Below are 16,793 nucleotides of genomic sequence, written 5' to 3'. Positions count from 1 at the left end.
ATTTATGGTAAATACAGCCGGGATGAAATTGACAAACCATTGCACAATGCCCACACGCAAACACGGCCACCACCAAACCAGAAAACTTCCTGAAAGAGAAATGAGACCTGATGGTTGTGGCCTGATGGTGCATTTGGGAAAAAAGCTAGAAGCGGAGTCTAGAGCCTAGATGAAACTATCAGAGTAGCCTCTCCCCCTGTGCAGATTAACCTAACCCTGAACCTGGCTTGGTTGACTTTGAGCAGTCTCTCGAACCACAGAGACCTCATGCTGCAAAAACCTGGGGCTTATAGTGCAAAAAAAAACCTTCAACACTGGGGCTGCAGAACTGACTGAATTAAACCCTTTTAAATCAGATTTTTCTGAGATAAAGCAGGTCACACCAACTAATAAAGAGTTAAAATTTCATTGGCCCATTGACTCCCTGGGGTGCTCAAGGGTTCCTCTGAGCAAAGTCTAGGGTATGGAGTCACCAATTTTTGATAAGAAGAAAAAATGACCAAAAAAACTTGAGAGATCAGATAAGAGAATAAAAGTACTTTTAACCAAAACGGTGTTGACAAACCACTGGGGTAGCATTTTATAACCTTTCTGCATCACCGACTACAACACAAACTGCGGGGCTAGTTAAAGGCACACCGCAGGAGGCTGTGTGACCCGGCTGAGAGCGGACTTCAGCTGGAGCCGATCGCGGGGCACATTCGCCCCGCCCCTGGGGCCTCCCCGTGACCCTCTGCTCCCGAGGACTGTGGCCCCTTCACCCTCCTAACGCAAGCAGGAACTGTCCTACCGCAGCCAATGGCAGCCAAGAGGCGGGACCTGCGGCCGGGAGGCGGTGCTGGTCAGGTGCTCTGCCCCGAGGCGGCTGCAGGTGAGCCGCTGCAAGTTCAAGGGGCTCCGCTCGCTTTCGCCACCTCCCAGCTCTCCGCACGGGTCCCACGGGAGGCCCCTCCAGACTCACCCTCCAGTTGTCCCAAGCCCATGCGGACCGTCCGGATCGCTGCGAGGGTAAGAGTCCAGGGGAGTGGGCGGCTTGCCTCCAGGGGACTCACACGGGTCCTGTGGTCCTCTCAGACCTCTCCCCCCACTTTCCACTGCACAAGCGCACAAGCCACGTGGGGTCACCGGCCGGCTTCGGTCGGTAGGGGTCTACGAATTGGGAACGCACCGTACCCGCGCCCCATCCCAGTGACTAGGATGGAATCCCAGGGGAGGAGATGGGGAGCTACTTCGTTCTCCTCTCGACGTCTCTTCCCCCGATAACACACGGACTCCTTCTCCCCGTTTCTAGGCGCCCCTTTCCTCTATTTCTAAGGCTGTCTGTGGTGGAAGGATTGGAGGGGAGGAGGAACTGGACAGCAGCCAGGTGAAATCTGGAGCCAGAACGAGGGATTCCACTGCACCGTGCAGCATATTGTGTATGGAAGAAACGAAATCTGAGATTTCTTTCATCCCCACCCCCCACCTCTCTGTTTATTGCTTTATGTCATCGATGTGATAATGTTGGTTCTTACCAAACATTCCTAAGCTGTAGGCAACACTTAGCCTTTGTTTATTTTCCTTTGTCCAGGAAAGGAGCTCTTTCCTGCTTACCACAGTTGCTAAATTAATTTACTTAGAGGAAAAATCAGGTGTCTCATGTAGCTGATTGTTTTATTAGCCTTAAATTATATTTGTTTCATAACAGACTTCCTTGTGTTTGGAAGGTGAGGGAGAACAGAAGAGGGGAGAGGAAACAGCATCCTCAGCCAGATGGTAGTCAATATATTTGCAGTTCCTTATTGAAACTGATTTGTTAACGTTCCTTCCAGAGCTGGAAACATTATGGTCATTTGAGAAAAGAGTTTTTTAAATTTAATTTTTGAACCATTGTATGGAGACCAGTACTTAAAGCAATTTCGGTTTAGGTAATGTTCTAGGTGTGGTGAAATCATAGTTAAAATTTACCGCATCTGAAAGCAAAGCGAGCATGCTGAGCCGTTTTTATTTACCTGTACCTGTAATATAGCAAGAAGGCAAGACAGGATCTGTGTTTGAGGTTTAACAATATCTTCAGCATGTTCGGGTCGCCTGGGTGGCTCAGTTGAGCGTCTGACTTCGGCTCAGGTCCTGAGCTCGCAGTTTGTGAGTTCCAGCCCCGCATCGGGCTCTGTGCTGACAGCTCGAATCCTGGAGAATCCTGGAGCCTGCTTCGGATTCCGTGTCTCCCTGGCTCTCAGCCCCTCCCCCACTAGAAGTCTGTCTCTTTTTCTTTCTCAAAAATAAATAAACATTAAAAAAAGTATCTTCAGCATATTCAAATTAGGAAGGTGGCAAAAGCTGAATTCGGGAGACTTCTTGGCACAAAGCGTGGATGGATCCAAGTTTGGGTGGGCTTATAAATACCTTCATGCAAGAAGGGACAAGGAAAGGAGGGAACCAAAGATCCTGTTTGACGTGCAAGCCCATTGAGAGCTGACAGAATTTACATATGTCTTGCTTATCCATATTGTGTTTTCTTAGCTTTCTTGAATAGCATCACCGCTTTTTAGAAGTCTATGCAGATTTTAAACAACCAGCCACTCAACAACCTTGACCCGGGGAGAGCCTTTAATCCTGTCAAGTGCCTTTTTCTCTCATATCCCTAAGATTAAGTGCGGGTGAATTTTACCATCAGGAGAGTCAACACCAAATTGCAGAATTATAGTTTCTGTTTGTACTTAAGTCAGAAACTAATTGTTTTAGTTTTTAAGAAGGCTATGGCTTTAATTATTACATGAATGCAGATTACATTTCACAAGTATATTTGAGTGTCACAAATTTTATGTCACTTCAGAAGAACAAGTTCATCTATTTTCTCCTTTTTCCAGTAATATCCCTAACCATGATGAACCAAACATAAGGCCTTGGCTTTGAAAATAGAGGTCTGTGTGTGTGTGTGTGTGTGTGTGTGTGTGTTTAAAGCGTTATTGTTGGCTTTGCTAATGGTGCTTCCTTATTTCTAGGTTCCTGTAGTTGGTCTAACCATAATGATAAATATGTGTTCATAGGTATTTGACTATATAATTTTTTCTGACCAGAAGTCTGGGTCCTCTGCAAAGGTTTCTGAAAAGCTTTTGTTTTTCTTAAAAGTAAATGACATCAGGGGCACCTGGGTGGCTCAGTCCGTTGAGCTTCCAACTTTGGCTCAGGTCATGAACTTGAGAGTTCGAGCCCCGTCTCTAGCTCTCTGCTGTCAGCACAGAGCCCACTTCGGATCCTGTGTCTCCTCTCTGCCTCTACCCCGCTCACGCTAGCGCTCTCAAAAATTAATAAACATAAGAAAAAAGTAAATGATATCCTATTTTCAAATGATATTTGGGGAGTTTAGTTAAGTGATTACTTTGAGAAATGTTTTAAAATTCTTGGGAAGGAGAAGTTTCTAAAATGCAACTAAACTTAGTTTTATTATTCAGGTAGTCCCCGGTCTCTTGTTTGAAATGGCGCAACGTAATTCTCACAGGCTGTGGTTTATGGTCTTACTGGGATTCCTAGGTACCATCACTGACAGTTGTGGGTAAGGTATTAAGTATACCAAAAAAAAAAAAAAAAAATTATTGCCATTAACTTCTATATGTTTTTTATACAGATTATCTTGCCCTGAACTGATCACATACTTTGAAAATGACTGCAAAACTTCTCTGGGTATCCTTCATACTTGCTGCATTAATATTTTCAATTACATTTTCCCTCCAACCAGACCAGCAAAAGGTTCTCCTGGTTTCATTTGATGGATTCCGTTGGGATTACTTATATAGAGTTCCAACACCCCATTTTCATTATGTCATGAAATATGGTGTTCATGTGAAGCAAGTTACTAATATTTTTATCACAAAGACCTACCCTAACCATTATACTTTGGTAACTGGCCTCTTTGCAGAGAATCATGGGATTGTTGCAAATGACATGTTTGATCCTATTCTGAATAAATCTTTCTCCTTGGATAACATGACCATTTATGATTCTGAGTTTTGGGAGGAAGCAACGCCAATATGGATCACAAATCAGAAGGCAGGACATTCTAGTGGTGCAGCCATGTGGCCTGGAGCAGATGTAAAAATACATAATAGCTTTCCTACTCACTACATGCCTTACAATGAATCTGTCTCATTTGAAGATAGAGTTGCCAAAATTATTGAATGGTTTACATCAAAAGAGCCCATAAATCTCGGGCTTCTTTACTGGGAAGACCCCGATGATATGGGCCACCATTTGGGACCTGAGAGTCTGCTCATGGGGCCTGTCATTTCGGATATTGACAAGAAGTTGGGATATCTCATACAAATGCTGAAGAAGGCAAAGTTGTGGAACATTCTGAACCTAATTATCACAAGCGATCACGGAATGACCCAGTGCTCTGAAGAAAGAGTAATAGAACTTGATCAGTATCTGGATAAAGACCACTATATTCTGATCGACCAATCTCCAGTAGCGGCCATCTTGCCAAAAGAAGGTAAGTCTGACCGGGTGGCCAGACGGGTGGCCGTCTGGAGCTGGGGCTACTTGTGCCCAGGGCAGTGGAGAGGGGAATTTTTGTTTCTGTAATTTAAATATGCGTGCCTGTGCATTGGTAATATTCTGGGATTTAACCCTTAGACTCTGAAAAGACAAAATCTCTTTTCTCGGCATGTGGTTTTTCACTTTTTCCAAGAGTATTGAAATTGATGTCCTCTATATACTTACGGCAGATGGATTCAACCATTTTGGAGTCACAGAATATGATGAGAGCTACAGCCTCCTTTCTCAGAAAAATTGAGATGGAAAAACATACAGAATTTGCATGCAATTCCAGTGATTTTATGGAAGCTCTAAAGCTTTCTATGGATCCTTTTGCAGGACCTACTTAATAGGGAAGCAGTGCAGTATGGGAAGGAGAAAGCGTTGGCCAATCTGAAGATTTGTTTTTCCTGTCTATAAGTAGAGGAAGTAATAACAATACCCTGAACTTTTTACAAACCTTTCCTCAAAGCCTCATACCAACCTCGTCACCTAAGTGTTAGTTCGATTGTAAAGACGGGTGAACAAACTCAGGTTTAACACCCCCAGTTCACAAAGGAAGTGCAGAGCAAAACTCGGACTTTTGCCTTCTGTTTTGTCACCATCTAGAGTTAACTTAGGTATCAAATGAGACCAGATTTTGAAAAACCAAATATCTCACAAATGAGCATTATATTCCTTACAAGGGAATACGAAACGGTGAATGTTAAGATCTACGTAGGCACCTGTGCACAGACTTTTTAACAAATTCAGTATAAAATAGCAAGTTTTTTTGTTGAGAAGAGTCACATTAACTCTTCAGTTTTCCTTGTAAATTTGGAGTGTGTTCCCTGTTTGGATGGTGGGAGGCAGAGAGGAAGCCCCAACAAATCAGTGTAAAAAACAAGAAAAGGATTAAAGCTCTGGTCCCACATTCGCTGCTTGAAGCCACAGGGAGTACTTTGCCACACCTCCAGGGTTTTAAAGAACCTTTTCAGGGCACCTGGGTGGCTCAGTCGTTAAGTGTCCAACTCTTGGTTTCAGCTCATGTCACGATTTCATGGTTCGTGAGTTCGAGCCCTGCATCAGGCTCTGTGCTGACAGCACAGAGCCTGCTTGGGATTCTCTCTCTGCCCCGCCCCCCCGTTCTCTCTATCTTTCTGACAGAAATCGATAAATTTTTTTAAAAACTGAAGAACTTTTCTATTTTATAAGCTGCTCTCCACCGCGAATCTGTCCTTTTCTCAATGGCTCTCTCACCTTCCAGTCAGCATATTTTTTGGTCTAGAGACTCTCTGCACTCATATCTCTCAGAACTTAGCTCTTTGCTTTTATTTGGGTATTTCAGTGCCCTAGACATTTGACTTAGTGCCACCAGTTGGGGGGTGCGTGTGCACACGTGCATGTGTGTGGTTAAGTCTTCAGAGATTTCTAGTTCTATAGACTGTGCTCTCAATTCCGTAAAGTGAATTTACTTACAACAGAAGATGAATCATGTCTGTTTTCCCCCTCAAGATTCTCTCCTTAAGGGGGTAGGAATTCTCAGGTATCTGGCTCTCTTTCGTTACGTTCTGCCTGCTGGCGTTTTACCTCAATGGGGTGTCTGCAAGGAAGAAATGTTCCTTGACGCCTGTTGCCATGGTGGTTTCTTTGACTGTGACAGTGGCTTGTTCTGAGTGCCTCTCTGCATCCTTCCTCTTTTAGGTAAATTTGATGAAGTCTATGAAGCACTCACTCATAGTCATCCTAATCTTACTGTCTACAAAAAAGAGGAGATTCCGGAGAGATGGCATTACAAATACAACAGCCGAATTCAACCGATCATAGCAGTGGCTGATGAAGGGTGGTATATCTTACAGAACAAGTCAGACAACTTGCTGTGTGAGTATGTTATATTGTGTCTTCCCATTCTGCATTGTTATTTGCTAAAGTAGAGGCTATGGGTAATACAGCAGTTTATTTCCTGATCGAATAACTAGTTGGTGTCATACATTAATAGCAAATCAAAGATCCCTGGGGCTTTAAAAAGAGGTAATCTCGGGCGCCCGGGTAGCTCAGTTGGTTAAGCGTCCAACTGCGGCTCAGGTCATGATCTCAGAGTTTGTAAGTTCAAGCCCCACATCAGGCTCTGTGCTGATGGCTCAGAGCCTGGAGCCTGCTTCGGATCCTGTGTCTCCCTCTCTGTCTCTGCCCCTCCCCTGCTCATGCTCTGTCTCTCTCTCAAACATAAATTTTTAAACAAGAGGTAGTCTCCCAAATGTTTATTTCTCTTGAAGTCGTCAGACCAAAGATATGCAGAGTGCCCTATACCTCTAATTATAACTGTCATGTTCCTGAGAAAAACATAACTGAAATGTATAAATTGGATTATTTTCTGCATCTGTTTTATGTTCTGATATCATAATAATTTAATCTCTTTCTGCATTCTAATTTAATTAGCTTTCTAGGTGTTTTTCTTTTTCTTTTCTTTTTTTTTTTTTTTTTTTTTTTTTTTTTTTGCCCTTCTGTCTACCAAATATAGGCCAACTTTGTTTTGTACCTTGGAAACATTTCTAAAAAGAAGTGCATCTGGCATGGATAATCATATATCAAGATATATTTTTCTAATACCTAGCAATATAATTTTGGAAAATAAATGTCAGATACAATGGCAATCCCATTCGAAATTCAAACATGCAAAATAATGTGCTTTCTGCCATCCTTAATGTGTACTTTTTTTCTTATATAGCTTTTAACAAGTTAGTGAGATGGAAAAGCCATCCATAGGATTTCACTCTTCTTTATTGGGTCTGTCATTTGCATATTTGCTTTCAAACTGCCTGCCCTCTCCCCACTCTGCTTTGTATTGCCAGTGACTGACTTCTACAGACTAAATTTCACAGGCTCCTTTGCAAACTGGCTTCTGGTAAGTGTTGACCAGTTGGCCAATAGAAGACAGTCACAGGAGTTTGGGAGGCAGGAGTTTGGAAGAAGCCAGGATATTTGTCCCCCATGTTCTCTATCTTAGGCTGTGTCTCTCACAGTGACTTCATTTCCTCTGTTAGCTCCCTCTGGACAACTTTTCTGTCTACAGCCTGAGCTCCTACTGGGCAGCCCTGACTTTTGGGCTCTGGTTAACCCCACCTCTTCCCTTCTGTCTCTCCAGCCCTGTGAGACCTTGGTCTCACATAGGAGACATGGGACATAGGAGATTCCTACTATTCCTCATCCTTGGGTAACCTTGCCATCGCTGTGTGCTTTTCCGCTCTTAACACTTTTGTAACTGGCCCCCATATGAAATTCCCCCTTTTGGGCTACCTTGAGTGGGTAGGTTCTGCTTTCCTGGTTGACGTGGATATTAACATGACTGCTGCCCAGTTCACTAGGAGTCGTTTCTCCCCTGTTACTTGGATGATGAAGGAAGTTTTGATATAGTATATCAAAACCATATAGACATGTTTTTTTCAGCATTGGTCCTTGATATATCCAAGAGAGGTACAGAAATGTCCCTTTAGGTAGAATTGGGTTCCTATCATGTCTGTTGACGCAAAGAAATGCGGTTGCCTGGCCATGGCATTTGTGGTACATATGGGAGTCATAGTGGCACATATATACAGGAACATGGTTTCTGGTTCCCGAAACAGGTGTTCCATACAGATAAGGATCTGAAGCCAATATTTAATCACACCAGGGGAGCTGTTTTAGGAAAGCCTTTAAAAATCATTTCTTTTTTTCAAAAAAAAAAATTGAGGGGAGGGGCATGAGAATAATTGTTGCCTTTGTATGTTCAGATTTTCAGATTTTTATGTATGGTGCAGAGAGCTTTTATGTTAGACGAGTTGCATTCAGAAGATGGGGTTGTTCCATCTCTGAGGGGATTTGTACTTTACAGTTAATGTAAACTTAAGGTGCTCTCTTGAAATTTTGGTTTGGTGCACTACAATGACACAATAGATTGGTCACACCTATTTTTGGTAGAAAACCTTAATAACGCTCCTATTAATGTTGTATTATGTTCAACATAATTATTTTAAGTTTATTTATTTTGAGAGAGAGAGAGAGAGAGAGAGAGAGTCCCAAGCCGGTTCCATGCTGTCAGCGCAGAGCCTGACGTGGGGCTCAAACTCAGTAAGCGTGAGATCATGACCTGAGCCAAAATCAAGGGTTGGATGCTTCCCCAACTGAGCCACCCTGGTGCCCCCTCAATGTTATTATTTATTCAATGAATATATGAAATAATTATCTCTTCAACAAATAAGTACTGGCCTGTATATTCCTTCTCATCCTGAGTTCCACAAGAGAACGAAATCCTACTGTCCAAAAGCAGTGGTTCGCAAATACGTTCCCTGGACCAGCAGTATCCAAATCACATGGGAACTCATTAGAAACGCAAATCTCGGGCCTAACCCAGACCTACTGAACTAGGAAATGTGAGGGTAGAGCCCAACAATCTGTGTTACACGTGTCCCCCAGCCAAGAAGTCTCACACACAGAAGGAAGTTTGAGAACCACTGCCCTCAGGCATCCATTATTAAATATCGTCTGTTGGATCAAGCAGATATGGTTGGGGCCACTACAAAATGAAGTCCCTATTCATGGGAAAGGGTTTAGAAGGCATGAGTTCACTTCAAATCTGATTTTCTAGGAAGAAGTGTGATATGAGAGAATTATCTTTGCCTTCATGATTGAGAGTCTAGATCCCAACTTTTCACGGAAGTGAGCACAGCTATCATCTAGCCCATTACAAATTACATAATGGCATATTTCCCAGGGTTACTATCAATTAATTAGCTAGAATAATGTATAATACTAGTCAGGTAATTAGTGATGTCATAAATCCAACATTATTTTACCTGAATAAACTCAAAAAAGAGTTGTGGCATTCAGAATGATTTCTTCTGATGGATTGAGCCAGGCAGATATGGAACTACTTTGAGGAGATGACTCGGGGTGAGCTCATGACTTTCAGAGGAGCTGTTTTAGGATTTTCTCTTTCACAGTGTTGTGTTCCAATTGCCTATTTCCCTGTAGTGAATGTGGGATATGGAGACCGATTTGCTAATCATTCTCACCACCTTTAACATACATCCTGACGGGGCGGGGGGGGGGGGGGTGCCTGGGCGGTTCAGTCCATTGAGCATCTGACTCTTTATTTCAGCTCAGATCACGACCTCAGGGTCGGTCGTGGGATCGAGCCCTGCATCAGGCTCTGTGCTGATTGTGGCACTGCTTGAGATTCTCTCTCTCTGCCCCCTGCCCCCCTCTCCAGCTCGTACTCTCTCTCTCAAATAAATCATAATAATAACAATTTAAAAAATAATAATAAGATAAAATAAAGCCTGACAATTGTCTTAGGTTGCCACCTTACCACCTGTGGCTGCTTCCCCTCACACCCTGATACACCAGGCACACATGCCTTTAAATTGCAGTTTTTATTATGCAGGAATTTCTGTCCATCAATTTTATATCTCTTGACAAATCCGAAGGCTTGTAAAGTTTTTACGTGCGGCCACACACGCACACAATGCTAAATTGTAGTTTGATCCGAACCACCAAAAGTCACTAGTGGACGGAAGCTGTTGCTAGGGATTTGATTTTTGTGGCATCTTTTGTTTTCTTAATTTACTGTGTTTCCCTTTTCATTGGTTAATTATAAATTGGTTGTCCTTATGACTAAGAACGCCTTTATCCCTTTATCTTGAGAATATAATTGGGATAAATATTTGCTGAACATTAGTTTACCTGCCACAAAACAACAACAACAACAACAACAACAACAAAACAGTCACTGATTTTCCCGACTTGGCTCAGCTTTGCCCTTTACTCTTCCTCCTCTGCTGTTTCAGGTATTTTCAGCCTGCGTGAAAGATTTGTGATCATGTGACTTTTCATTTTCTAAAGTGAATGGTGATGTTTACGACAACAGAGATTGTTCATAAAAGATTATCTTCTTTTAAAAGACAGACTAGATACATGTTGCATTCAAGGTCAGACTTTGGTGATACCACTTACTTTTGTATCAATGCCATCTGGTTGGCTAACTTACCCATCCGTCTTATCTTTCCAGTAGGCAACCACGGTTACGATAACGCATTAGCAGAAATGCGTCCAATATTTTTAGCCCACGGTCCTGCCTTCAGAAAGAATTTCACAAAAGAAGCCATGAACTCCACAGATCTGTACCCGCTACTCTGCCACCTGCTCAATATCACTGGCATGGCACACAACGGGTCGTTGAGGGGCGTCCAGGATCTGCTCAGTTCAACGACCCCGAGAGTGTTTCCTTACACGCAGAGGCCCACCCTCCTCCATGGTAGGGTCAAGCCAAGGGAAGATGAGCACGAGGCGCCGTATGCGTATTTCCTAGGGGTCTCTCTTGGCAGCATTTTGGTTCTCGTATTTTTTGTAATTTTCATCAAACATTTAATTCGCAGTCAAGTACCTGCCTCACCAGATATGCAGGCTGAAATAGCTCAACCATTACTACAAGCCTAACGCTACTTTAAAGTGGAGGTTGTGTAATGCTGTCCGTGTTTAAGGGTTTCAAATTCTAGGAAACCAGTTTTGGACATTCGCGCAGATCAGTAAACAGTTGCATACATATGCAGGCACAGCCCCCCCCCCCCCACCTCCCGCACACACACACGCGCGCGCACACACGCACGCATACACACATACATCAAACACACACATAGACCAAATGCCCATACCTATAAAGGATTAAAATGAGGAAGTATATTTCTGTGGCTTTCTCTGGCTTAGGGGTAGATAAAATCCTGCTTTATTTGGACTTGGCACATACAATGTATATATTTAGCAACTTTGCACTATCTAAAGTTCCTTATACATTGCACTTTAAATTACTCTCCGAAAGGGTACTTTTATGCGAAACGCACTTTATTGACAATTATGTCTTCTAGCTTGGTTGACAAAGACAATTTTTTCGGCCAACGTCGCAGAATACTTGTTATTTCTTGTTCAAGCTGAATGAAATTTCTAACAATTCCTGAATACTGTAGAAATCTATCCCCTTATACTGGGAGTGCAAGAAGAAAGTCAAAACTGTTGCAAATTAAATGTGATGACCTTCGTACATTGAAGTTTGGAAAGGCGCATTCCCAATAGCAGGACTCATCTGTGGGCATTTCTTCTCATACTTCTTTTTAAAAGACATGGGTTTTCATTTTATGCTTCCTAAAAAAAAAAAAAAAAAGACTCAAGTGCTGACAAGTTTGTCCTAAACATACTGTTTCTGTCATGAAACTCATTGTTCTTATTTTCTGATGAGTCATTTTGCTCTGATTATATAATAATGAAGACACCATAAACATAGATGTCCTTCCTACCTAGTCCAGCACTGGCCTGTTCTGAACAGAAGAGATTGGGGACCACCTCAGCAATGTCTTCCCTTGTTCTGTAATTCTCTGCTCCTTCGAAAACCGAATCACTGCTAATCACATTAAAAATCAAATTAGATACAACGATGTTTCTTTTCTTTCTGGTAACGTGTAGGAAGAGAGAGTACGAGCATCTTTAAGATTTGAGCACTTGCAGGGGCACCTGGGTGGCTCAGTCGGTTGAGCGTCCGACTTCAGCTCAGGTCACGATCTCGCGGTCCGTGGGTTCGAGCCCCGCGTCGGGCTCTGGGCTGATGGCTCAGAGCCTGGAGCCTGCTTCCGATTCTGTGTCTCCCTCTCTCTCTGCTCCTCCCCCGTTCATGCTCTGTCTCTCTCTCTATCTCAAAAATAAATAAACGTTTAAAAAAAAATTAAAAAAAAAAAAAAAAAAAGATTTGAGCACTTGCAGATCCACAGGCGAGAGAGAGCTCAAGCTGTGTAGGTCACTCCATTCTCAAAAAGGGCTGTGAGGAGCTAGGGAAGGAACATTAGGTGGGACTGTGCCTGAGATGTTCACACTGTACCCAGAGCAGTGCTAAAGGACGCCTGATGGCAGAAATCGGCAAAATAGCCCCTAGAGGGGACGGGTATCAAAGCAAGGGGAGCTGAGATCATAGCCTTATTTTCATGAAATATCTGGATGCCCCCTCACCGGGTGCTCCGTGAGATCAAAGATGAAGCCAAGGTCACAGGCTTCGACCACCTGTGTAGTTTTATCATCTGCCTGGACACTCAGCTCTTCTCATCCCGACCACCAAAGCTGTGCTTTAGATCTCTGAAGTAGTCAGGCTGGGGAGACCTATGGTTTACCTGCAGTTTCTTAGAGGAAAGAGAAGACCCTGGAAAGAACAGCTTTCTTCGGGAAAAAAAAAAAAAAAACCCAGCTTATAGACAGATGGCCCACAGATAGTATTGTGATTTTGTGTATATTAATGTACCAGCTGGCTAATGAACAGGTAAAATAGTATATGTATTCCAGAAATAGAGGATAGAGCAGATGTAAGGAACAAGGAAATATTTTTCCCTTCAAAAGTATAGTTGTGAGGCACCTGGGTGGCTCAGTTGGTTAAGCATCCAACTTTGGCTCAGGTCATGATCTTGTGGTCCATGAGTTTGAGCCCCACATCAGGCTCTGTGCTGACAGCTTGGAGCCTGGAACCTGCTTCAGATTCTGTTTCCCTCTCTCTCTGCCCCTCCCCTGCTAATTCTCTCTCTCTTTCAAAAATAATAAACATTTGTTTTAAGTACAGTTGAATTGGGGCTGGGTGCCTGGATGGCTCAGTCAGTTAAGCATCCGACTCTTGATATTGGCTCAGGTCATGATCTCATGGTCGTGAGATCAAGCCCCACATGGGGCTCAGCATGGAGCCTGCTTGGTAGTCTCTCCGTCTCTCTCTCTCTCTGTCTCTCTCTCTCTCTCTCTTTCTCCTTCCCCCACTCGTGCACACACACACACTCTCTCAAAATAAGTAAATAAATATATTTCTAGAAGTGAATAAATCCATGTAATTGTCACTTTAGAGGAGAAAGAGAAAACAGACCATTACCAGCACTCCAGAAAGATCCTCAGTTCTCTTCCCAATCACTCCTCGCTGCCTGCAAGAAACACTGTCCTGACTTGGAATGCAATGGAAGAGTTTCCCCTGCTTAAAAATTTTATTTTTATGATCATACGATATGCTTTTATGTTTGTTTTTTTCCACGCAAGACCACGTGACTTTCCTCCAAGTCCTTGTGTGCACATTGCTTTGTTTATTCTCATTGCTTCATGGAATGACATTATGTGAATATACCACAATCTGGATTCTGTTTTTGGATATTTGAATCATTTCCGGTTAGATGTTACCGTGAATAATGCCGCCCTGAGTATTCTCTTACATGTCTTTTGGTGCATACACGTATACATTTTTGTTGGATATATTCTTTACATCCACTATTTAGCCTAGACTTTCCCAAAAGCAGAGACCTAGGCTTGGATACAGGCAATTTTTGTGTGAATTGATCCCAAGAAACAGGAGTGAGGAACAAGGAGTGAAAGAGATGTGGAAAAGCCTATACAAGCAGAAGTCAGAGAGTTGGCCGTTGTTATGACTGGTGCTCAACCTCACTGCACCTTCAGAGGGGCCTTATGGAATAAATCTCAGAACTGTCTGCCTGAGGAATGCAAAACATTTGTCCGTCAACTTCCCAACCCTCCCCTGGTTAGGGGTGGCTGCACGGGTATTGACTCCATGGATTTCTGGGTAATGTATGCACAAGTTCCAAGTGTGAGCTCATAGGCACCCAGCGCCATCGTGTCCGGGCCAGGAAGAACAAAGCTCAGCATTGTCAGGTTGCTTCTGTGGGAAGCTGGTCTGTGCCAGGATGAAACTGGAGTTAAGGTGTGGGCCGAGTGGATTTGAGACACAGGGGATGTCTAATACGGCCACACGTATACGGATTCTTCGTTTTAACCAAGGTCATCAATTCTGTTCATCTGTTTCTTTCTATCCTTGTGTCAATACCATACTGAATTATTACAACTTTATGATGGTTCTTGACATCTGGTAGAGTACGTGCTATCACTTTATCTTTCTTCAAAATTGTCTTGGCCCTTTGCATTTTTTTTAATGTTTATTTATTTGGGGAGGGTGGGGAGAGAGAGAGAATGCCACCCAGGCTCTGTGCTGTCAGCACAGAGACCAATGTGGAGCTCGATCCCACAAATCTCAAAATCATGACCGCAGCTGAAGTCAAGAGTCGGGTGCTCAACCAACTGAGCCACCCAGGTGCCCTGGCCCTTTACCTTTCTGCATAAATTTGAGTCGGTTAATACAATTCGTAAAAATTAAATAAAACTCTGTTGGAATTGTTTGGATGCAGTGACCAATTTGAGGAGAATTGACGATCTTTACAATATTGAATCTTTCAACCCATAATCATGCACAGCCTTCTACTATTTTGGTCTTTCTCAATTCCTTTCGATGCTATAATTTCCTGTGCAAAAATCTGCATGTATTTTGTTAGGCTTATCCTGAGATAGTTCATGCTTGTTGATATCAGTATAAATGATACCAGTTTTAAATTTTCATTTTCTGTTGATACATTAAAATACACTTGATCTTTATATATTGACCATATAGCAAGCAATTTCATTAAGCTTCTGGTTTGTCTGACTCCTTTGGATTTTCTGTGTATGTAATCATGTCATCTGTGGGTGTGACAGTTTTATTATTTTTCGATTGTCATATGATTTCTTTTTCTTGCCTTACTGAGTTGCTAGCACCTCCAATGCAATGTTAAATAAAATGATGATAGTGGACAGCCTTGTCTTGTTCCAGATTTTAGAAGAAAAGCATTGAGTATTTCACTATTCAGTCTGTTAGTGGTATATTTACATAATTATGATATGATTCAGTGTGATGTTAGCTGTAGGCCTGTGGCAAATATATCAGCTTGAAGTTCTCTTACAAATGTGTGGGGTTTTTTAATAATAAATTGATGTTAAATTTTGGCAAATGCTTTTTCCTCATTTATTAACATGATTTTGTTTTCCTTCTTATCAAGATAGAGGTTAACATTGACTTTCAAATATCAAAACTAATGTTGCACTTCTGGGATAAACTTTGCTTGTTAATGTGTATTATCCTTTTGAAATACTCAGAGCTGCCAAACTCAATTAGGTATTTTGTTAAAGAATTTTTGCTCATAGGCAAATTGGTCTGTGGTTTTCTTTTAACATCCTTGTCAGATTTGGGTACCGGTGTCATACTGGTCTCATAAAACCAGTTTGGATATGTTTCTTTTTGCTCGGTTTCCTGTAAGAGCTTGTGTAAAATAATTTCCTCCTTAAATGTGTGACAGAACTGGGGCGCCTGGGTGGCTCAGTCGGTTAAGCGCCTAACTCGATTTCAGCGCATGATCTCATAGCTTCCTGAGTTCAAGCCCCATATCGGGCTCCATGCTAACAGCACAGAGCCTGCTTGGGATTTTCTCTGCCTCTGTCTGTGCCCCTCCCCTCCTCCCCTGAGTGCATGCGTGCTGTGTGAATGAATGAATGAATGAATGAATGATTTTTTAAGAAATGTATGATAGAACTAATCAGGGAAACCACCTGGACTTGGGAGTTTTCTTTGTGGGGATGTTTTCGATAAGAAATTAATTTTTGTGATAGACATAAGGTTATTAAGATTTTCTCTTTGATTTTATATCAGTTTTAGTTGTATTTTTCAAGGAATTGGTTCATTTTATCAAAATTGACAAACTTAATGGCACATTTCCTTGATATCCTTTTGAAATAAGTAGGATCTAGAAGTGATGACCCCTCTTTTATTACTGATATTACCAATTGGTGCTACCTCCCTTTTATTTCAGTCAATCTTGTTAGGGCCTTGTCAGTTTTACCATTTAAAATTCCAAAATTTAGCTTTATTATTTGTCTTTTCTATTCCATTAATTCTGATTTTATATTTATTATTTTTTTCCACTCGCTTTGAATTATTTTCCTCATCTTAAACTAGCCTCCTACAGTGGAGGCTTAAATCATTAATTTTGAACCTTTCTTCCTCTCAAAGACAAGCATTCAAAGTTAGAAATGTCTATCTAAGTGCTGCGTTGGCTACATTCTACAGAGTTTGGTATGCTATTTAGAAGTGCATTGTTTAATATTCAAGGCTTCTCTAGATCTCATTGTTACTGAATCTATCAATCCATTGTGGTCAGAAAACATGCTTTGTAAGACTGCAATCCTTTGAGATTATTTACTGAGCCTTGTTTCATTGTCTTGCATATGATCTATCTTGGTGATAATTCCGTGTGCACTTGAAAAAGAACATGTCTTTTATGGTTGGGGCTGTAATCTCTAAATCCCATGTAAGTGAATATGGTTGATATCACCACTCAGGTCTTCTACACCCTTACTGATTTTTTTCTTGGTCTAGTTGT

At 42.1% G+C, this 16,793-nt stretch overlaps 1 protein-coding gene across 1 annotated transcript; it reads left to right on the top strand.

The window, feature by feature from the left end:
• Positions 1-829: 829 nt before the first annotated feature.
• ENPP5 (ectonucleotide pyrophosphatase/phosphodiesterase family member 5) lies at positions 830-11,954 on the top strand. The gene is made up of 4 exons (XM_058734144.1): positions 830-1,008; positions 3,608-4,471; positions 6,199-6,375; positions 10,541-11,954. The coding sequence occupies exons 2-4, from the start codon at positions 3,643-3,645 to the stop codon at positions 10,966-10,968; spliced, it is 1,434 nt and encodes a 477-aa protein (XP_058590127.1). The 5' UTR covers positions 830-1,008; positions 3,608-3,642; the 3' UTR covers positions 10,969-11,954.
• The last annotated feature ends 4,839 nt before the right edge of the window (positions 11,955-16,793 follow it).

The sequence above is a fragment of the Neofelis nebulosa genome, chromosome 6 (genome assembly GCF_028018385.1).
Source record: "Neofelis nebulosa isolate mNeoNeb1 chromosome 6, mNeoNeb1.pri, whole genome shotgun sequence".
NCBI classification, from domain to species: Eukaryota; Metazoa; Chordata; class Mammalia; order Carnivora; family Felidae; genus Neofelis; species Neofelis nebulosa.
This window is presented reverse-complemented; position numbering and strand designations above follow the sequence as displayed.

Excerpts from the sequence above, each read along its gene's own strand:
- ENPP5 (XM_058734144.1), top strand. The coding sequence starts at position 3,643 with ATGACTGCAAAACTTCTCTGGGTATCCTTCATACTTGCTGCATTAATA. Across the intron at positions 4,472-6,198 it reads GGCCATCTTGCCAAAAGAAG|GTAAATTTGATGAAGTCTAT; the intron begins GTAAGTCTGACC and ends TTCCTCTTTTAG. Across the intron at positions 6,376-10,540 it reads CAAGTCAGACAACTTGCTGT|TAGGCAACCACGGTTACGAT; the intron begins GTGAGTATGTTA and ends TTATCTTTCCAG.